Genomic DNA, 21,508 nt, shown 5'->3' with positions numbered 1-21,508 from the left:
TTGTCAGTTAAAAAAAAAAAAGATTTAGGAGGTGAAAACTGTGAGTTTCTGTTTGGAACAAATTCACCTACAGGCAGGGCTTCCATAGGTGGTGCAGTGGTCAAGAATCCGCCTGCTGCTAATACAGGAGACTCAAGAGATGCAGGTACAACCCCAGGGTCAGGAAGATGCCCTGGAGTAGGAAATGGCTCCCAACTCCAGTATTCTTGCCTGGAAACTTCCATGGATTGAGGAGCCTGACGGGCTACAGTCCATAGGGTCACAGAGAGTTGGACTCGACTGAGCAGGAACTCACTGACATCCATAGGCACTGATGCCTGTTCTGATGTGCAGAAAGGGAAGCACCCTGAGAGAATCTCCTTTCTGTAACAGAGTGCAACTGAAAACAGGGTGTTAGGGATTAAATCAGATTATCCATGGATGAATGGAGTTCACTGTGAAAAAAGAAAGACCCCTTTCATTATTATTTCTTTTTTTTCTCTTGGTCATGCTGTGCAGTTTGTGGGATCTTAGTTCCTCCACCAGGAATTGAACCTGGGCCCCGAAATGAAAGTGCCCAGGCCTAACCAGTGAACCTCCAGGGAATTCCTAATTTGACCCATTTTAGATTAATTTATTTTGGTATATCCATCACTGAAAAATTATACAATGAGGCAGTTCCACTTGTCCATATGTGGAAGGATTTTTCGATATCTTTTTCAGTGAAAAATACGAAGGTACAAAGCAGTGTGTTTGGCATGCTCTTTTCAGAAAAGGATCTATACGGGTATATTTTGCATATACAAAGAATATGGAAAAAAACAAGAAACTGGTGACAAAGGTGGCCTGTGGGGAGGAGAGCTTGGTGACCTGGGATCAGGGCAGAGAGTTTTCATTGTATATTTTTCTTTTTTATTTTTTTTTTATTTATTTTTTATTTTTTACATTGTATATTTTTCTGAATGTTGTACCAAGTACTATTTATTTAGTAAGTAAATATATGTAAACATGTAAAAGATGCCTTTGGTGAATCATTTTGCAAGTTTCATTTGTAATACAAACAGCCACTCCCTAATTTGCTTTGGAAATGTTGACATTTGTGTATTGGATTTTCTTAAATACCAGAGTCTGCAAGCCACACCCTGAATGCCCTAAATTTGAGGTCACCAACAAAACCAGCCATGCAAGTGTGATTTTCCAAAAGGTCAAACTGCGTCGAGCAGCAAGGGGCTTAAAACATTCCCAGCCTCTGAGAATGTCAGAGAGAAGGGCCCTTGGAGAGAATTGGTATAATCCTCTATTTTCAAAAGAGGCTGAAGGGGAAGAGTCTTGCCTAACAAAGAGATAATGCTATTTTGTGGCTTTATAAATACGGGAGAAAAAACCATCTCTCTGCCCATATCTACATAAAGAACTCAAAAAGGATATACAGAACACTAATAGCAGCTAACTATGTAGAGAGGGAAGGTGAGGGATGGGAGGGTAGGAGACAGAGGTAGGAATGAGATTTTTCACTTTGAACCTTTTATAATCCTTGAACTATTTTTTGAACAACACAAACCTTTTTAAAAGCTGTATAGGGATGTCCCATGTGGTCTAGTGGTTAGGGCTCCACAGTTCTGCTGCAGGTGTCATGGGTTCCATCCCTGGTCAGGGAAATAATATCCTGCATGCTGCATAGCATGGCCAAAACTAATAAAAATAATTTTTTTAATTAAAAAAATAAAAGCTTTGTAAAGAGAGATGGGGGCTTTCCTGGTGGTTCAGATGGTAAAGAATCTGCCTGCAATGCAGAAGACCCAGGTTTGATCCCTGGGTCAGGAAGACCCCCCTGGAGGAGGAAATGGTAACTCACGCGAGTATTCTTGCCTGGAGAATTCCATGGACAGAGGAGCCTGGTGGACTACAGTCCATGGGGTCGCAAAAAGTTGGATAAGACTGAGCAACTTACACTTTCAAAGACAGATGAACATGACATCTATGTGACTTACAATTCAGTTTTCAAAGAAGACATCCTGAGGCGATGGGCTTAGAGATAAACGAAGAATCTGGTGTTGAAATCACAGGTGAAATCCTGCTGCTTCAAATGCCCATGGCAGTAGGACTTATTTTGCCATATTGAGATTTGTTTGAAATAACATGGGCCATCAGCTTGGCTTAGATCTTGTTTTTGATTATAGACAGATTTGTCAAAACCGCGCAGTAGCAGCTCCTTACTAGTCTGTGGATTCACTCTCATGGAGACGCAGGGCAGGACAAAGATCAATAAACAGGAAGTCAGCAAAGCTGGGTCTAACCGAACTTCATATTTTAATTCACCTATGACTTCAGGCAACTCTCCTTAGGCCAGTTTTCACATCTGTAACATGGAAGGATTAGAGGAAATGATCTCTAGCTCTGATAAGACTGAAGTCTGAAATAGTTCTTAGCAATTTAGAACAAAGGGGGAATTTATGAGAACTTTGTTCCTTTGACTTGAAGCTACAAGGATGAGCAAATGATCCTCTTGGCCCTTTTCTCCTACACACCCCCCCACCCCACCACGATCACTAGTTAGATCTATCTGTGTTCTTCACTATTCAATAAACATTTCTGATGGAGAGTCACAATGATATTTAAGGACCCAAGTCCTGTAATAAAGAAACTCATATAGGGAACTCTCCGGCGGTCCAGTGGGTAGGGGAACTTCCTAGGTGGCGCTAGTGGTAAAGAAGCCACTTGCCAGTGCAGGAGGCGTAAGAGACGCAGGTTCGATCCCTGGAGGAGGGCAGGGCAACCCACTCCAGTACTCTTGCCTGGAGAATCCCATTGGACAGGGGAGCTTGGTGCGCTACAGTTCATAGGGTTGCATAGAGTTGGATGTGACTGGAACGACTTAGCATGCACGCACGCCAGTGGGTAGGACCCAGTGCTTTCGCTGCTGTGGCACAGGTTCAATCCCTGGTCAGGTACCTGAAATCCCACAAGCTATGTGGCATGGCCCCCCAGAAAAAAAGAAAAAAAGAAAAGAAAAAGTGGAAAAAAGAAACTCACATAATTTTACTTAATCCAGCATTTTCCAAACTTACATATATGGAACACTTTAGTGTGTCCTATTACTTCTATTTAGAACAACTGGGATTCACATGCCTCTATTTTTAGGGAATACATGAGATCAGCTATCATCTGGCAGTTAGGACAGTTCTGGGGCTTCTGCAAACATGGGAAGATTGAGCACATTCCTAAGGGAGCCTGAGAGTCTTGTGATTCATCTCTCCACCCCACCAACTGAAAGAAAATTTTTCAACAATGGGAGCCTCAGAAACTCACTCATTTTATAGGAAGGTTCCCATCTAAGTACAAAGAGATCAATGGACATCTGATCCTATTCACTTCTGACTTTCAGATTTATTTTTTCTTTGGGGAACTTGCTTCTGTCACCCTTTTTGTTCAGAAATTGTAGTTCTCTTTCTCTCCTTGCTGCAAAAGGTTTAATTCTCTCCCTCCGAATGTTTTCACTCTCAAAACAGACAGGTAGGAAAAGTGTATGCAATGTGCCACACTTCACATTCTGCATTTGTTTTTGAGATTTTTTGCCCTCAATTCCCAAAGAAACACTGACTCATAATCACACATGCGCACGCACACACACAGAGTCATTTGGAAAAAATTAATTTAAAATCTGTTTTTCTTAAGACTTCTCAATTATTTTAGCCCCATCACTAAGCATTCAGTTTAAAGAAAATAAAAACTCTAAGTAGGCAAAATCATGACCAAAGCTATCATTGTACAGTGTATTGGTGGCATATCTAGAAGTCTGAAACCGAGAAGCAATATGGAAAGTCACTTTTGCATTTAGTATTTTTTTTTTGAGTTTTCAAGTTTGTAGCCTAAGCATTAAGACAAAACTGATCAGGTGGCAGGGCCAGCTGATTATACTAAGGCTTCCCTTAAGAACTACAGTTGCAAGTAAATTCTTTTTCTCCTGACCAGCCTTTATTATTGGCAGTTACCACATAGTATATGGTGTCCCCTTGTGCTCTCCTGGGACAGTGGGAAAGACATGGAAATGAGAAGGCAGCTGGATGGGGGTGGAGGAGATACCCACTGACTCTCCCACTCTGCCTACCTTAGCACCAGTTCTCTGACGGGTTGTCATTTATTTATTTGGCTGCGTTGGGTCTCAGTTGCAGCTCAAGAGATCTTTGTTGTGTCATGTGGCTTAGTAATTGGGAGCATGGGGTTTGTTGCTCTGCCACATGTGGAATCTTAGTTCCCTGACCAAGAATCAAACCCACATCCCCTGCATTGCGAGGAGGATTCTTTTTTTTAAAAAACATGCATATCATTTTATTAATTATTTTCGGCTGTGCTGGGTCTTCGCTGCTGGCCAGTTGCGGTGAGCAGGGTCTTCTCTAGCTGTGTACGTGGGCCCCTCATTGCAGCGGCTTCTCTGGTGCAGGGCACAGGCTCTAGGTGCTCGGGCTTCAGAAGTTGCAATATGTGGGCTCGGGAGTTGTGGCTCTCGGGCTCTAGAGCACAGTCTCAGTAGTTGCGGCACACAGGCTTTGCTGTCCTGCAGCATGTGGGACCTTCCTGGATCAGGGATCGAACTTGAGTCTCCTGCACTGGCCGGAGGATTCTTTACCACTGAGCCACGAAGGAAGCCCAGCAAAGCGGATTCTTAACCACTGGACAACCAGGAAAGTCTCTTTGGTGGGTTGTCTTAATTCACCTGGGACATATTTACTGAAAGATGTGGTTGAATTTTAAAGAGAAGGGCATAAAATTAACTGGGAGGGAAATAAACAAAGAGAAAAAAAGTAAACATAATGGGGAAGAGATTACTTAGGATAATGCAGGGTGTGGTGGTTAATTTTAAGTGTCAACTTGGTTAGTTTATGGTGCCCTGTTTGGTCAAACATTCCAGATGTTGCTGTGAAGGTATATTTTAGAATCATTAACACGTATAATCACTTGACTGTTAAATTAAGCAGATTACCCTTCATAATGTGGGTGGGCCTCATCCATTCAGTTGGAAGCCTTATGAGCAAAGACCCGAGGTTTGCCAAGGGAGAAGGAATTTTGCCTCAAGATGATAGAAATCCTGCCTGAGTTTCCAGCTTACTTGCCTACCCTGTGGATTTCAGACTTAAGGCTGCAAACCCTTGCCTGAGTTTCCAGCCTGTCCTACAGATTTAGAATTTGCTGGCTCTCCCCAACTCTGATGTTTAAAACAAATCTGTTTCTCTCTACTCTGTTGCCTGTTTCTCTGGAGAGCGCTGGCTAACACAGAGAACTCTAGGAAGGATGATCCTACAGCAAAAAAAAAAAAAGAGCTGTTTGACCATAATCTGATAAAAGCTATCCAGTTTGACAGAGAACGTGCAGATAAATCAGTGACAGATATCTTATGCAAGGGAAAAAATCGAAGCAATTGTTAACTTCAGGGAAAACAAAAAAAATGACTTAAGACAGGGCAGTGGGACTTCCCTGGTGGTCCAGTGGTTAAGACTCAGCACTCCCAATGCCAGGGGCCTGGGTTTGATCCCTGGTCAGGGAACTAGATCCCACATGCCACAACTAAGAGTTAGCATGCTGCAATTAAAAGATAACTGCATGTCACAACTAAGGGTCCTGCATGCTACAACAAAGATCTAAGATCCTGAGTGCCTCAACTAAGACCCAGTGGAGCCAAATAAATAAATAAATATTAAAAAAAAAAAAGGACAGAGTCATTTGGTTCAGTTATAAACACTGAATTAAAAACAATCTTTTATAATTGAGGTACAGTTGATTAACAATGTTGTGTTAGGTTCAGGAATACAGCAAAGTGATTCAGCTTTACATATATATAAGAAATACACATATATTCTTTTTCAGATTATTTTCCATTATGGATTATTACAATATGCTTTGCTGTGTTATACAGCAGCTCCTTGTTTTATCTATTTTTTCTATAGTAGTGTGCATCTGGTAATCTCAAGTTCCTAATTTATTCATCTCCTTTCCTCTGTGGTACGCATAAATTGGTTTTCTATGTCTGTGCCTCTGTTTCTGTTTTGTAAATAAGTTCATTTGTATCATTTTGTTAAACTCCACATATAAGCAATATCATATGATATCTACCTTTCTCTGATTTACTTCGCTTAGTATGATAATCTCTAGGTCCATCCATGATGTTGCAAATGGCATTATTTCTTTTTATGGCTGAGTAATATTCCATCGTATGTATGTACCACATCTTCTTTATCCATGCCTCTGTCAGTGGACACTCAGGTTGCTTCCATGGCTTGGCTATTGTAAATAGTGCTGCTATGAAAACTGGGGTTTTCATAACAAAAAGATATGCATATCTTTTTGAGCTAGAGTTTTTGTTTTTTCCAGATATGTCCCTAGGAGTGGGACTGCTGGATCATGTGCTGGATCATCTTAGTTTTTTAAGGGACCTCCATACTGTTCTCCATAGTGCACCAACTTACATTCCCACCAACATGTAGGAGAGTTCCCTTTTCTCCACACCCTCTCCAGCATCTATTATTCGTAGACTTTTAGAAGATGGCCATTCTGACTGGTGTGAGGTGATACCTTACTGTAGTTTTGATTTACATTTCTTTAATAATTAGCAAAGTTGGGCATCTTTTCATGTACTGTTGGCCATCTGTATGTCTTCTTTGGAGAATAAAATATTGATTTAAGGAAAATGACAGTGGTGGAAGAAGTTATATGGAAGTTGTGGTGCAACTAAGTAAAATCTTCATCTTCACTGAGGAAGTTAAAAAATATCTAAAATTGGAAATTTAAGAAAAAGCAATGTTATTTAGAAATAAGGTGATAAATAACAGAAGAAACAACTAAAAGCATTGAAAGCAGCTGCTTGCTGATTAACTCCAGTGGCAGTGGGTGGGGCAAGGAACTGCTATTTAACATTATAATATTGTAGATAATTTTGTGCTTTTCAAGTCCATACTACTTCGATAAAAATAAAAATGAAATTAAAATTACATGAGTCCAATGTGAAAAATCTGGAAAGTATAGAAAAGTATAAGAAAGAAATAATAACCACTCATAATCCTTCCAACTCAGAGGAAGTAACTATGTACATATTTGAGGAATAGGATTATTAAATGAATTTGATATTAAGCTTTTAAATTTGAGGATTTAATTTGAGGGTTTTAAACTATCATAACTTAGATATAAATGGACAAATACTATAACAAAAGTACAATACTGGAGACTTCCCTGGTGGTCCAGTGGCTAAGGCTCCCAATGCAGGGGGTTTGGGTTCAACCTTTGGTCAGGGGATTAGGACCCAAAGTCCCCGCATGCCACAGTGAAGATGGAAGACCCTACGTGCTGCAACTAAGACCTGGCATGGCCTAATAAAGAAATAAATATTTGAAAAAAGAGTACAACAGTGTCTGTGAAATATTACAGGTATAATTACACATAGTAATAATCATGTACAGTATGACCCCATTTGTGTTTATGTGTGCATTAGAAAGTAATCTGTACGCCTGAAACTGATATAAAGAAAAAGGAAAATTGCTAACCACTTGGCAGTTAATTTATTCTACTGAAATCTGTGATTCCCAACATACTACTCAACATACTCACAATAAACATTATTACCTGCGGTCATAACTTTCAGCCAGGTGAGGCCATCTAGTTGCTTAAAAGGAGTTCATTAAAATAAATAAAACATAACTGGGAGGGAGGCGGTTGTTTTTAGTGACTGAAACAAGACAGACCTAAAACTGCAGCTTTTGGGAGAACCATCTGTTCTTGCAGTCTTGTATCTCTCCTCAGACTTGAACTTGGCCTCCGTTGGGCCTTGCGTTTGAGAACAGGTTCTCTGAAGACGTCCTCATTGACTACAGCTTTGTCCAAGGGGTTATCCACAGAGTAGTTTGTGGGCCTGAGTTGATTGGAATGATTAACTTTCACAAAAGACTTGATCTTTGACTTCTTGGCAGTTTTCTTCTTGCCCATGGCACTTGTCACTTTGCAGGGATAGCAATCAATTCCAGCCACCAGAACATGGTTGTAGATGTGGTCTGAGGTGCCATCATCAATGTTCTTCATGATGACTGCTTTGCGTTCGGAGTAGTGACCAGCCAGGACCAGCATCACATTCGGGGTATCATGAACTTGCCTATTTTGGCAGCAACCTCTCAGGGCTACAGCAGAAAGCACAAAATACTAGAAGGAAAGAAAAGAAAAGGGAAGGAGGGAAGGAAGGAAGCAGTCTGAAGGAACACCTACCAAAATGTTGCTTGGCAGTGACAGGGGCTGGGATTGGAAGTAGGGTGGGCAAGTGAGGTGTTAGGACTCACAATGTAAGGAAACACGCTTGCAGGATCAAGAGCATGCTAGCTCTATGTGAATTCAGGGCCTTCTTCAGTGCTGCAGAGACATCCTTCAATGCCTCATTTGCCTCTGTCTTTGCCCTGATGAATTGTGGGCACTTTCTCCTTCTTTTTCACTCAGATATATGTTTATTTTTATTTTTTTGTGCAATAAAGTTTTATTAAAGTATAAAGGAGATAGAGAAAGCTTCTGACATAGACATCAGAAGGGGGTAGAAAGAGTACCCAGATATATGTTTAAATTCCTTATTACTCCAAGGTATGTGGGCCAGTGGCATTAGAACCACCCAGGGAACTTGTTTGAAATTCAGAATCTTAGCTCTGCCCCAGACCTTCTGAATCAGAAACTGCATTTTATTTCATTTTTTCCTTTCTGGCTGTACCACGAAGCATGCTGAACTTCCCTGACCAGGAAAAGAACCCATGCCCCTTCCAGTGGAAGCCAGAAGTCTTAACCACTGGACCACCAGGGAAGTCCAGAATCTGCATTTTTAACTGAATCCCAGGGGATTTGTTTGCACATTGAAGTCTGAGAAACACTGGGCTAGCAGGCACCATGCACGGTTCCTGCCCTCAACTGGAGGGAATATTCAGCAGCAGTTGATGTCATGGCCACCAGAGGGTTGGACACACACTGCCAGGGATAAGATGCCTATTCCCTAAGGGTCTGTGGTCTTTGCCAAGAGGCTGAGCTTCAGTTGGTGATACAATCACAGGTCAGCTTGACCGAGGAAGAGCAGCTATTACCTTTGGGACAAAGAACAATTCAGAGCAATGTTTAAAGAGAAGGAAAAGGTTAATGGGTTTGAAACTGGGAAAAGGAGCAAGACAGAAAAAAAAAAAAAAGGTGCTAATATTTGAACCAAGTAATTCAAGTCCCACGGAGATGAAGAATGACAGTATACTATAAGGTTGTTTATCCAAGAGTTTTTTAGAGAAAACTGTTATAAAACAGAAGCTTGGATTTGGTGAATTATATCAAAATAATAAAAAGGTGGAGATAATATAGAATAGAAACTACAAAGGGAATGACTCTGTTCAGTGTTCCCATTAACCAGAGGTCAATTAATAAAGGTCCTGCTAAGTGCATTATGTCTGTTCTCCATTTGATGGTTTAGTCTCTAAGGCCTGTCCGACTCCTGCAACCCCATGGACTGTAGCCTAATGGGCTCCTCTGTCCAGGGGATTCTCCAGGCAAGAATACTGGAGTGAGTTGCCATTTTCCTTTTCCAGGGGATCTTCTCGATGTGGAAATCAAACCCAGGTCTCCTGCATTGCAGGCAGTTTCTCTACTGAGTGAGATACGAGGGAAGTCCCTTTCTCCATTTAGATTAGTATAATAGATTAAAAAGAGAACAGCAAAGTAATATACACTGCCATGGCAAACATTATTGGCTGTACGAGCTAATATTCATTCCTCACTAACCTCTTTCTTCTTTGCCTGCCTCTCTAGAAGATCATAAAAAGCTGAGTTTGCTTTCCCAGGGAGGATGACCATGTGATGCAACTCTGGCCAATGAGACCTCTGTGGATGACTCTGGAAACTATGTGGAGCCATCACCACTCTTACCAGAACGGATTCAGAGTGATTGTTCCAGGGCCTGAAGTCGGGTTAAAGTGAGGTGAGCAAGACACTCACCTTGGTATAAGATTTATAACGGTGGCAAAAAATCAGTAATCAAAGTAATATTTCAATGCAATATTTTTTTTCATTTATTTTTATTAGTTGGAGGCTAATTACTTTACAATATTGTAGTGGTTTTTGCCATACACTGACATGAATCAGCCATGGATCAATGCAATATTTAAAAAAAAATACCAGTTAATGCAAAAAAAATGCATAATGAATGAAATAACATTTGAAATAAAGGCCAGATCTGCCAACACCAGAATTTCACAGTGAGGCAAATGAAGCTAAGTATTATAAGAATAGGATCAGATCACCCTAATTTCCAACTCACAGGTGAGGGCAGGGTCGGGGGTGGTGGGCGGGGGTCAAGGTGAATAAGTGATTGGTGGCACTTAGGTATTGTGCCTGCTCTCTAGCTGCAATGGAACCCAAAAAAAGGCTATCTGTAATTTTCAGTTTTGATAGTAAGTGGGAAATACAGGAAAGGATTCAGGAGATTGATGGTCAAAAAGAATGACTACACTTACTGTGTCCACTACAGTTACTGGAGTCATGGTAAAATGTAACCATTTGGGTCCATGCAGGGCTAGATCAGCAATCAGGTTTCTCAGGAGGCAGGTAAGGTGGCCTAGTATTCCCATCTCTTTAGCGTAGTCAATGAAGCAGAAGTAGAAGTCTTTTTGAAATTCCCTTGCTTTTTCTACGATCCAATGGATGTTGGCAATTTGATCTCTGGTTCCTCTGCCTTTTCTAAATCCAGCTTGTACATCTAGAAGCTCATATACTGTTGAAGCCTAGCTTGAAGTGTTGCAGGAAGGAAGACCGCTCTTGTCTAACACTCAGAAATGAATTGTCCGGGGAGACACATGTACAGACAAAGCAAGAGATTTTATTGGGAAAGAGCACCTGGGTGGAGAGCAGGAGAGTAAGGGGACCCCAGGAGAACAGCTCTGCAGAACTGGCTTGCAGTCTCGGGTTTTATGGTGATGGGATTAGTTTCCGGGTTGTCCTTAGCCAATCATTCTGACTCAGAGTCCTTCCTGGTGGTGCACGCCTTGTTCAGCCAAGATGGATGACAGAGAGAAGGATTCTGGGAGGTGGTCGGACATGTGGTGTTACCTTTTGACCTTTCCCAAACTCTTCCGGTTGGTGGTGGCTTATTAGTTCTGTGTTCCTTACCAGGACCTCCTGCCATAAAACAACTCATGCAAATGGTTACTACGCTGCCTGGGTTTCAATCAGTGTCTTCCCCTAACAACTCTCCCCTGAGAGACTTCATACTCAAGATACTTCTTGGGAATAGGGCGGAGGTCTTTCTTCTGTAACTCGTTCCTGCTGTGCATGGGTGTAGGCCTGCCTAGCAGAGCAGAAGTCTCTCTCTACCTGATCTAAGCCAAGGTATTTTTTTGCCTGAAACCAGCATTCACCCTTGTAATAACAGTAATTTAGTTAGAAATTGCTGGCTCCTCTCAGAGATGAAATAGACAGGGGCCAAACAGGAGACCTAACAGGATGGTCATCACTGGTCCCCAGAAACAGGAGGCAACATTTGGGGTGAGGGCTGCAGGGTTTGTGACTTCTTTTTTGTTGTTGGTGGTAAGGCAACAGAGATATGCTCCAAGAATCTTGTGTTTAGTTTGACGTTACCATCCTCCACCTGGGTCAGGGCTCCATTCTGTAGAAGAACTCAAAGACATTGTTATGCGTATTTCTTTAAGTAGGAATCAGGCCCCTGTCTTGAGGCTGTACCAACCTTTGATTGTCTCTCCTCCGTTTCTGTATTCCCTCCCTTCCCTGATTAGCAATTGTTTGAATCCACCCTTTGGAACTCAGGAAAGGTCAAGGAGGCTGAATGAAGCCTATATCCAACAGACAAGAAATGGAGAACACAGAACAGATCTGTACTCCAGAGCCCCACAGAGTTCTGCTCAGTTTTAATTTAGGGAATTGGGCAATTATGACTGTGATAACTTCCTGTCAAAATGGGGCATAGGACTGCCTCAGCTTGGAGAATAGACACTGAATTGGAAGTATTCCTGAGTTCCAAGTTCTAGATCTGAGTCTTGTATGATTAAAATCTCAATCCCTCTCTCTAACCCTTGTACAGTCAATAAGGAAACCCGGACGCCCCCCGCCGGCCTTCCTTTATTCAGGCAGCCAGGAAGATGGCGGACATTCAGACAGAACGTGCGTACCAAAAGCAACCGACCATCTTTCAAAATAAGAAGAGGGTCCTGCTTGGAGAAACTGGCAAAGAAAAGCTCCCTCGATACTACAAGAACATTGGTCTGGGCTTTAAGACTCCAAAGGAGGCCATCAAGGGCACCTACATTGACAAGAAATGCCCTTTTACTGGTAACGTCTCCATTCGAGGGCGGATCCTGTCTGGCGTGGTGTCCAAAATGAAGATGCAGAGGACCATCGTCATCTGCCGAGACTACCTTCACTACATCCGAAAGTACAACCGCTTCGAGAAGCGCTACAAGAACATGTCCGTGCACCTCTCTCTCTGCTTCAGGGACGTCCAGATCGGTGACATCGTCACGGTGGGCGAGTGCTGGCCCCTGAGCAAGACCGTGCGCTTCAACGTCCTCAAGGTCACCAAGGCTGCCGGCACCAAGAAGCAGTTCCAGAAGTTCTGAGACTGGACCTCTGTCCGCTGCCCCAAACACAATAAAGATATTTTCCCCGTCAAAATAAATAAATAAATAAATAAAATAAAATAAAATCTCAATCCCTTGGTCTGCCATTTTGGTGTAACATACCTAATTAGAAGTAGTTGGAGGAGTGATAACTGGAATTTTAATAGACAAAATAAATCTCATTTCTTTTTAGAAGAATAGGCCTGAAACCCAGTCTGGACCTGTCACTTTGGGGAGACTTGTAGCCAGGTAGCCAGTTGCCTAGTTTTATAAAAAGTAAGGTTGCAGTTACTAGCTTCGCAGACATTGTTTTGAGAATGGGGGCATCCAAGCCTGAGACGACTCAGAAAATTCAAGTGTTTAGCAATACGAGGTCTAATCTGAAAGTACACCCATAACATCACCTAGTTATTTCCCAGGATATCTGAACCATAGCTACTCTATTTTGACTTTTAATTGTAAAATTTTCCTTAATAGCCAAAGCAGATGTCACCATTAATGATGTCAGTGTTTCTCTAGGTATGAGAAGATGCAAGAGTTGGGATTCATAAAATCTTCTCCTGAAAAGATTTAACTATCTGAAGACCTGTTCTGCCAGTTTTTCCCAGACCACAGAGTGCCTCATTCCTGATTTTCACCCTGAACTCCTTTCAGGGGAGCTGAAGGTCAACTGTTGCAATGGCCATGATTTAATCTTTGTGGATGTAGATGGCAAGTGTCAGTTTTCAGTTGGCAGAGCCCCTTTTCACTCATAAACTTGACCATGATTCTGTGGGGGGCATTTCATGACCATTTTATCCCATGGTGCTGAGAATGTCCATTCTCAGGTTTGGCAGAGATTTGTTGACAGGCCACTCAGTGTGCTGTTACTGGACTAGGCCATAAAACAGTATCCAAAATTCTCTGAACCACCTGTCTTACTAGCCTCTTGGTCCAAGAAAACATTCCCTCTTGTTGCTTCTTCCAATATCTAGAGTTACAGTGTTACCATCATCGATCTCACATGGAACTAAGTATTATTTTATCAGAGGCCTCAGTCACACATTTGGCAGTGTAAGAAACAGCAATTTTGTAAAACAGATGAAATACAAATAACATAGCCAGCAGCATTAGTAAAGTCATAGTAAGACTTAAGTTAAGAACTTCCATTAGATGTGGCCCAGTATATCCCAGGTCATCTGACTTAGTCTACTCTGTATGAATCTTTATCTTCCAGGGAAATTATATATTGGCACTGTCTAAAAGGCACATCGCCCAGTTATCTGTTGTTAAAAAAACAAAAATTCCACCAAGTAAATCTTAAGTTGTAATTGACTTTGTTCAGTCTTCGTGAATCAGGCAGTATCTCAGCTAGTAAAGAGAAAGGAGCCCGAAGACCTTGTGCAGAATGGATGGTTTTTACAAGTGGGCAAGGAAGCAATTAGCAAATGAAAGGAAAGGATTGTTTAGGCCAGATCACCTTATTTGGGGGAAGGGTGAGGTTGAATCATGCAGATTCCATCTTCTTCCTTTGTAGGGGTTGTGGAGGGTGGGATGGAGAGGGTCCAAATGACAGATTACCTTGTTGGTGCTCATCAGAAAATTCCAGGATGAATGACTGAGACTACATTCCCCAGGGAAAGTAAAAACTGCAATTAGATGAGGTATTAAATCTAAGTTTGTTATCATGGGCTTCAGCATAAATGATGCCATTTTGGGCCTATGGTTTTCTTTTTAACACTACAAACTCACCTTTGTAACCAAAAAGTACGTACTGTATAGTACAGGGAACTCTGCTCAATATTCTATAATAATCTAAGTGGGAAAAGAATTTTAAAAAGAATAGATATATTTATATGTATAAATGAATCACTTTGTTGTACACCTGAAACTAACACAACATTGTAAATCAATTATAGTCCACTATAATATAAAAGTTAAAAAGTAAATGTTAGAAAAAAATAAAAATAAAGGGCAAGACCTTGATCTTGAAAAGTAAAACAACAGCAGCTTATCCTTTGTGACTTGCCAAAGAGATGTGAAGATCAGAATGGCTGTTATCAAAAAGATAACAAGATGTGGAGAGAAGGAAATCCTCATGCACTATTGGTGGGAATGGAAACTGGTGCAGCTACTATGAAAAACAATTAAAAATAGAACCACTATTTGATTCAGCTTCTACTCTTGGGTATTTATCCAAAGAAAACAAGAACACTAATTAGAAAAGATGTATGCATTCCTATGTTCATTGCAGCATTAGTTGAAACAACCAGGTTATAGAAGCAACCTAAGTACCCAACAATAGATGAATGAATAAAGATGTAATGTATATATATACATATAATATTCATATATGAATACTACTCAGCCATGAAAAAGAACAAAATCTTGCCATTTGCGACAACATGGATGAACCTAGAGGTCCATATTACGCTAAGTGAAGCTAGTCAGATGGAGAAAGCAAATGCCATATGATTTCACTTACATGTGGAATCTAAAATAAATGTAAATGAACAAACATAAAACAGAAACAGAGTTATAGATACAGAGAACAAGTTGGTGGTTCCTAGAGGGGAGGCAGGTAAGAATGGTGGGGGAGAAAGGTAAGGGAGATTAAAAGTACAAGCTTCTAGTTACAAAATAAATGAGTCATACGTCTGAAATGTACTGTGTGAAAAATATAGTCAATAACTACATGATATCTTTGTATGGTAACACTAGTAAACAGACTTACATCATTTTGAAATGTGGGCTTCTCTGGTGGCTCAGTGGTAAAGAACCCACCTGCAACGCAGGAGACACAGGAGACACAGGTTTGATCCCTGGTTTGGGAAGATCTCCTAGAGGAGGGCATGGCAACTCACTCCAGGATTCTTGCCTGGAGAATCCCATGGACAGAGGAGCCTGGCAGGCTATGGTCCATAGGGTCGCAAAGAGTCAGACATGACTGAACACGCATGCACACACGCATTTTGAGATGTATAGAAATATTGAGACAGTATGTTGTAGAATAGGAACTAAAGTTGTAGATCAATTATACATCAAAAACAAATAAATGAACCCAACTTATAGAAAAGGGTATCAGATTTGTGACTACCAGAGCAGGGAGGGGAAGTTGAATGAAGGTGGTCAAAAGGTACAAACTTCCAGATTTAAATACTAGGAATGTAATGGACACTGTGATAGATATAATTAACACTGTTATATATATATGAATACTATATATGAAAGTATCAGGCGAGTGTATGCTCCTCGGTTGTTTGTCTCCTCACAACAAAAATTTGGAGTGACGGACATTGAAGCCCCCTTGGCGGGTCACAGCTCTTGGAGGACTGACCATGTTATAGCTCTTAAATAAATCAGTGTTACAGCTCTATTTATTTAGATAATAGCAGGAAAATCCATCTTCGAGGAGTGAGGGCACGTTGATTCAAAGACGCGAAGAGAAGAGCGCCCCATCGCGTGGTGGGGGGAGAGAGAGAGAGAGAGAGAGAGGGTTTTGGCTCCTCTTTTTATGTTTCTCTGTCCCTGGACCTGTCTTATGTAAATTGGGCCTAGGCAGGAGCATTGTTTGTTTTACCTGAGGTTCTAACTCCAGTCCTCGTACCTTTCTTTGTTCTATTTTCGTAGGCTTTCCCCTTCCAGGTCTTTTAGCCACCACCATTTTGGACTCTTTTTCCCTATTCTAACTACCTAACAAAAGTATACTATATATGAAAGTTTTGTTTCTTTTTAAAAAATTTATCAAAAAAATTTATCTTATTTTGCAAGACAAGGGAGACTAACTTGACTTGGTCACTTCTTGCTTATGCCTCTGGAAATCATAGGCACAACTTAAACTCTTCACCATTATTTTTATGAGGTAATGACTAACCAATTCCCTATCATTTAAGAAAAGTCTAGTACTGTAACCAGTCACTGTGAAGAATAAGCAGTCACTGCCTCCTCAAGTATTCTTGCCTGGAGAATCCCAGGGATGGGGAAGCCTGGTGGGCTGCCGTCTATGGGGTCGCACAGAGTTGGACACGACTGAAGCGACTTAGCAGCAGCATCCTCCTCACTAAAGTTGTTGTCATTCAGTTGCTAAGTTGTGACTGACTCTTGAGATCCCATGGATTGTAGCCCTCCAGGCTCCTACGACCATGGGATTTCCCAGGCAAGAACACTGAAGTGGGTTGCTCTTTCCTTCTCCAGGGGATCTTCCCGACTGAGGGATTGAACTTGAGTCTCCTGCATTGCAGGTGGATTCTTTACCAGTTGATCCACAAGGGAAGCCCTAAAGTTTTGTTTCTTTGACTTTGTATTTATATGAGATGATGGATGTTTACTAAGCTTATTGTCATAGTCATTTCATGAGATAGGTCAAATCATTATGTTGGACACCTTAAATTTATACAGTGCTATATGTCAATTATACCTCAATAATTACGGAAGAAGAAGAAGAAAAAAAAAAGAGTTGTGAGGATCACCTGAGATTAAGTTCTTGCATGTGGTTCATAAACCGAAAAGTGCTATGCAAAAGTCTGGCATGTAATTAAGTCCTTAAGGATAGGGAGGACTTTAACAAAAGTCACTGAGGAAGAAGGGCCTCTGGGCGGGGGATTGAAAAGCAAAGTGGTTTTTGTGTGCTGAGACTAAAGGAAACTGGGCTTTGAAGTCTAGCAAGATGAAAGCAGTCAAGGAAAGCCTATGTTTTTAAGACCATTAAGGAAACAAAGCCTAGGACCCCAAGCTTGAAGGATTAAAACCAAGCCTTAGGTCTTACACAGATACAGAAGAGCCTGGGGGCACCCTAATACCACAAAACAGTAATGAATGACTTGCACACGTGCTTCTTTCGCTGCCTAGTTGGCCTCTGTTGAAGGCAGGCAGGGGCATTGTTATCTTTGTTTCCAGGAGCCTGGTAATTTTTGCTCAAGGGCACTGCGCTCCTTTCTCAAGGAACCAGTGAACGTCCGAGTCTTGGGTCCTCGCTAACCCAAAGGATGGGACAGACTCCGCAGCTGGGTAGCCTTGGAAAGCAGGTTCTGTGCACACTGGGGTGCCCTCCCCGTATCCGGTATCAGATGTCCAAACCTATGAGAGCTCATCCCATCCAAGGCAGAGTATGCTAATCCTTACCTTAAGGCAGTGTAGATGCGGGGGGAGCGGAGGGAAGGGCTCCGGGGGACCTATTTATGAAGGAAATCAAGAGTTGGTAGGGGACCGTGACTACACAGGTGAAAAAACTTCATGGAACTACACAGATGAGCGCGAGTACGCGCTCACACGCAGAAACGAGTGCAAGCCCGAGTGGTTAAATCTGAGGTTTGTCATCTAGTTAACTGCATCGGTCTAGTCCATTGTACTACGCCGATATTAATTTCCTGGTTTTGATAACGCAATGTAGTTATGTAAGATGCTGAGAGAAGCTGGGTGGGTGATGGGTAAAAGGGACCTTTTTGTACTAATTCTGTCACGTTGGGGGAGAGTTTATAATTATTTCAAAACGAAAAAAACAAACAAAAAAAAACCTAAAAGGACTCTCCCCGCGAGCCCAGCCTGGTCCCGCCCACCCCGAAAATGCCCCACCCCTCAGACTTCTGCGCGCAACCCGGCCTCTCCAGCCGGAATGGGGCGGGGCGGGGAGGGGCGGGGAGGGGCGGCGCATGCGCAGACCCGGAACCCGCGCCGCGGCTCCGGGAAGTCACGCTTGCGCAGTCCGGCGCCCTGGCCGCCGCGCCAGCCCGTCTCCGCCGTGGGGTACTGGGCAGCGTTGGCCCCTGCGCTTGCCGTCTTTTCCGGCAGTTGGGGCTCTTCCTGTCGTCTTCACACCCGCAACCGCCCCGCGGCCCCCTACTTCAGAGTCCCTAACGCGTCCCCTCCCCTCCTCGGGTCGGCTGGCAGCTGCTGCGGGGGTTTCGCCTTTCCTCACGTCGAGACCGCTGGCCCGGCCGGCGTCTGCGGCTGTTCGCCGCCCCCAGCCCTGCCTCTCCCCTCAGCCCCGGGCTCCGGTGAGTGTCTTGCTGCCGTTGTCTTCCGTCCATCCCGGCCTTTCCCCTTCTCTCCTCTTTCCCTGACTCTTTTTTGGGGTTCTCCCTTTCCCGCCGGCGTCTTCTTTCCAGCCCTGCCCTTTCGACCCCTCCTGTCAGTGCTTTTCCTCCCGGCTTCCAGAGGCTCCTGGCCGGTCCTCCGCCTGGTTTCCCAGGCTCCGCACCCCGTCCTTTCTCTGTCTTCGCGTGAGGTTGGGGCGGGTGCCAGGCTCTCTTCTTTCCTTGTCGCCTGCTTTGTCTGCTCGCTGCCACCGCTCATTCCCCTCCAGGATGTCTGTCGGTCGTTACCAATTTTCACGTCCTTTTCTTTTTTTTTCCTGGAGTCTTAAGAATCTGAGAGGTGTTGTCTGAGGCAGTTGTCGAAAGCCACCCTCTCTCCCACCTTGGGGGGCGGCGGTACCTTTGCGTCTGCCCCCTTCCCTATGGTTAGTCTTAGGGTACCGGGCTTCATATAATCCAACTGAAAACCACAGGAAAATGTGGTGGAGCCTTTTTTAAAGAGAGAGTGGAGAAGGAAAGTAAGGACTTGGGGCAGAGTCTGTGCAGAAAGACTTTTTTTTTTTTTTAAGACTTTTAAGTGTGCAGAATGGCAGGTAGTGAGACCAGAGCTCTCACTAGACCAACAGACACAAAGATGATCTTGTTCTTTTTGAAGTGTACGGGGGAAGGCTGGAGTGGAGACCACTGCGTTTCCTCTCCCTTTCAGCGCACTTTGGATCCGAGTTAGAATTAGCCAGGCAGTGGATGTGGTTTCCCTAAGCGTAGAACAACCACCACCTCAATAATAGGCTCCAGTCTCCCCCCAGGCGAGAGATGGCAGCTTCCTCTTAAGGGGATGAGGTCAACTCTATCGCGCTCGGTATAGAAAACCATTCCATGTCCTAACCCCACCCCCGTCATACATACATATTTTCGGCTCCTAGTAATGGGCATAAGAAACCAGTTTTTCCTAGCAAATCTTTTATAAGATACTTAACTAAGCGCGTAGTATTGTTCGCGATATGGGGAAGAATATTAAAAGCATTATAGGACAGGGTGCTTGCTTTCCAGTGTCTTACAGTTCCAGGAGGAAAAATTAGATATGTGACTATTAAGGAATAGTCTCAGCTCCAGTGTTGAATTGTCCAAATGAAAGATACTGGGTTGTCAGTCACAAAGACAGAATTGGTGAGGAAAGGGGATATTTACGGAGTTCACAGGGTACCTTTGTAAAGTCAGTCAGTTAACCATGCATAACTCTCTAGACACGACAGTTTTCATTTGATCTCCTTTTAATGTTTGCCCAGACTTGTGAAGAACACATTCTTCTGTTACATTTCTTTTTTAACTTTTAAGATTTCTTGCTTACCTATCATTTCTTAATTCTAAGTTGGAGAATGAAACAAATAGGGCAAGGGCCTCCAGTGGCCTATAGGTCAGGGCAAGAAGGCTTGAGTTGTCAAAAGCTTGAGAGAAAGCCATCTTACGTAAAGTACTTGGTTGACCCAGAAAACCTATAAATTGCTGTAGGGCAATAGTAACTTTTGATGAAAGGTTATTAGAATTATCAATTATGAATTTATGAGCAGAGGAAAAGGATGGGGAGGAGGGTTTGAAGAAAGGCCAAAGGGAAGGACGGTGTAACCTTAGCCATTGCATTAGAGACTGAATGAAGGTTGAAAACCATTCTGTTAGAACATTGTTGGCCTTTTATAGGAGTATCTTTGAGTGTATTTAATCTCCCGTTGATCTTTTACAAAGTTTAGGAAGTCATGCTAGCAACTTAAATAGGTCAAAATGTTTGTTCTCCAGTTTTTATATACCCATTAATATAAATGTAATTTTGTTCTTTACCTTTGTTGACAAATGAAAATCTTTTTTTTTTTTTCTGAAAATCATTAATTTGCTCAATCTATGTTTACTAACTGCCTGTTATATGGAGGGCATTGTTTTTCTTAGGCTTAAACACTCTCTAGTGTTTTTACGTGGAAATAATTTCATTTGTTAAAATGTGTGTATATATATATAGAGAGAGAGAGACAGACAGACAGAAACATTCTCCGGAAATTTTCAGACAAGGGAGGAGTACTAAGCACTCTCTTGCTTCAGACTTGTTTTTAAATCTGGTTTTAAAATTTCCTCACCAAACTTAGAGAGCATGTGGTTTTCATTGTGGGTGGAGGGGGTACAGGCTGACAAATAAGGAACCACACCCAAGCTTCATAAACCAGACAGAGGTTTAAAAAGAATTCTGATATCCTAAAAACATTTGAGTTTGCTTTGATGTTAGGAGAAACTTCCTGATAAAAAATAACGTTTTATAGTAAGATTGAGATGAATTCAGTGTCTTGAATTTGTGATTACTGATCATTTTAGCACATCATGAATGACTGACTTTGAAGTAGAGCCTTGATTTTGAATCTCTTCTCTGAAAAAATTATTCTTTATGTGATTTCCCCCCCCAGTATCTTTTTGTAAAATTGCTTAATTTGAAAAAATTGCCTTTTTTCTTAGTAGTAATGTGTTTACACATATCTTAAAAGGCTACATTTAATTTCCAAAACAATTTTAAAAGTTGCAAAGTATCAAGAGGAGAATCTTAAGAAAACTTTTGAAATTAAAAGACGCTTGCTCCTTGGAAGGAAAGCTATGACAAACTTAGACAGTGTATTAAAAAGCAGAGACATCACTTTGCCAACAAAGGCCTATATAGCAAAGCTATGGTTTTTCTAGTAGTCATGTACTGATGTGAGAGTTGGACCATAAAGAAGGCTGAGTGCCAAAGAACTGATGCTTTTAAATTGTGGTGTTGGAAAAGACTCTTGAGAGTCCCTTGGACAGCAGGGAGATCAAGCCAGTCAATCCTAAAGGAAATCAACCCTGAATATTCATTGGAAGGACTGATGCTGAAGCTCAAAT

The 21,508-nt window shown here is 42.2% G+C and overlaps 2 protein-coding genes and 1 pseudogene across 4 annotated transcripts in view; 2 read left to right on the top strand and 1 right to left on the bottom strand.

Moving 5' to 3' along the window:
* Positions 1-7,709: 7,709 nt before the first annotated feature.
* Positions 7,710-11,300, bottom strand: LOC133060002 (large ribosomal subunit protein eL27-like; annotated as a pseudogene).
* Positions 11,301-12,089: 789 nt separating this feature from the next.
* Positions 12,090-12,642, top strand: LOC133059023 (small ribosomal subunit protein uS17-like). The gene has a single exon (XM_061146066.1). It carries the CDS (start codon positions 12,123-12,125, stop codon positions 12,597-12,599), a length of 477 nt encoding a protein of 158 aa, XP_061002049.1. The 5' UTR covers positions 12,090-12,122; the 3' UTR covers positions 12,600-12,642.
* A 5,631-nt stretch (positions 12,643-18,273) lies between these two features.
* STK38 (serine/threonine kinase 38) overlaps positions 18,274-21,508 on the top strand; it is a 44,243-nt gene continuing 41,008 nt past the window's right edge. For 2 of the 3 annotated variants that reach the window (XM_061146550.1, XM_061146551.1), the window contains exon 1: positions 18,275-18,571. The gene's annotated coding sequence lies outside the window, so the exon portion shown is untranslated. Of the gene's footprint in view, positions 18,572-21,508 lie in introns of all 3 variants that reach the window. The other variant, XM_061146553.1, reaches the window with a different exon arrangement.

This window comes from Dama dama, chromosome 7, assembly GCF_033118175.1.
Source record: "Dama dama isolate Ldn47 chromosome 7, ASM3311817v1, whole genome shotgun sequence".
Classification (NCBI taxonomy): Eukaryota; Metazoa; Chordata; class Mammalia; order Artiodactyla; family Cervidae; genus Dama; species Dama dama.
Note: the sequence above shows the minus strand (reverse complement) of the source record. Positions and strands in the feature narration are given on the sequence as shown.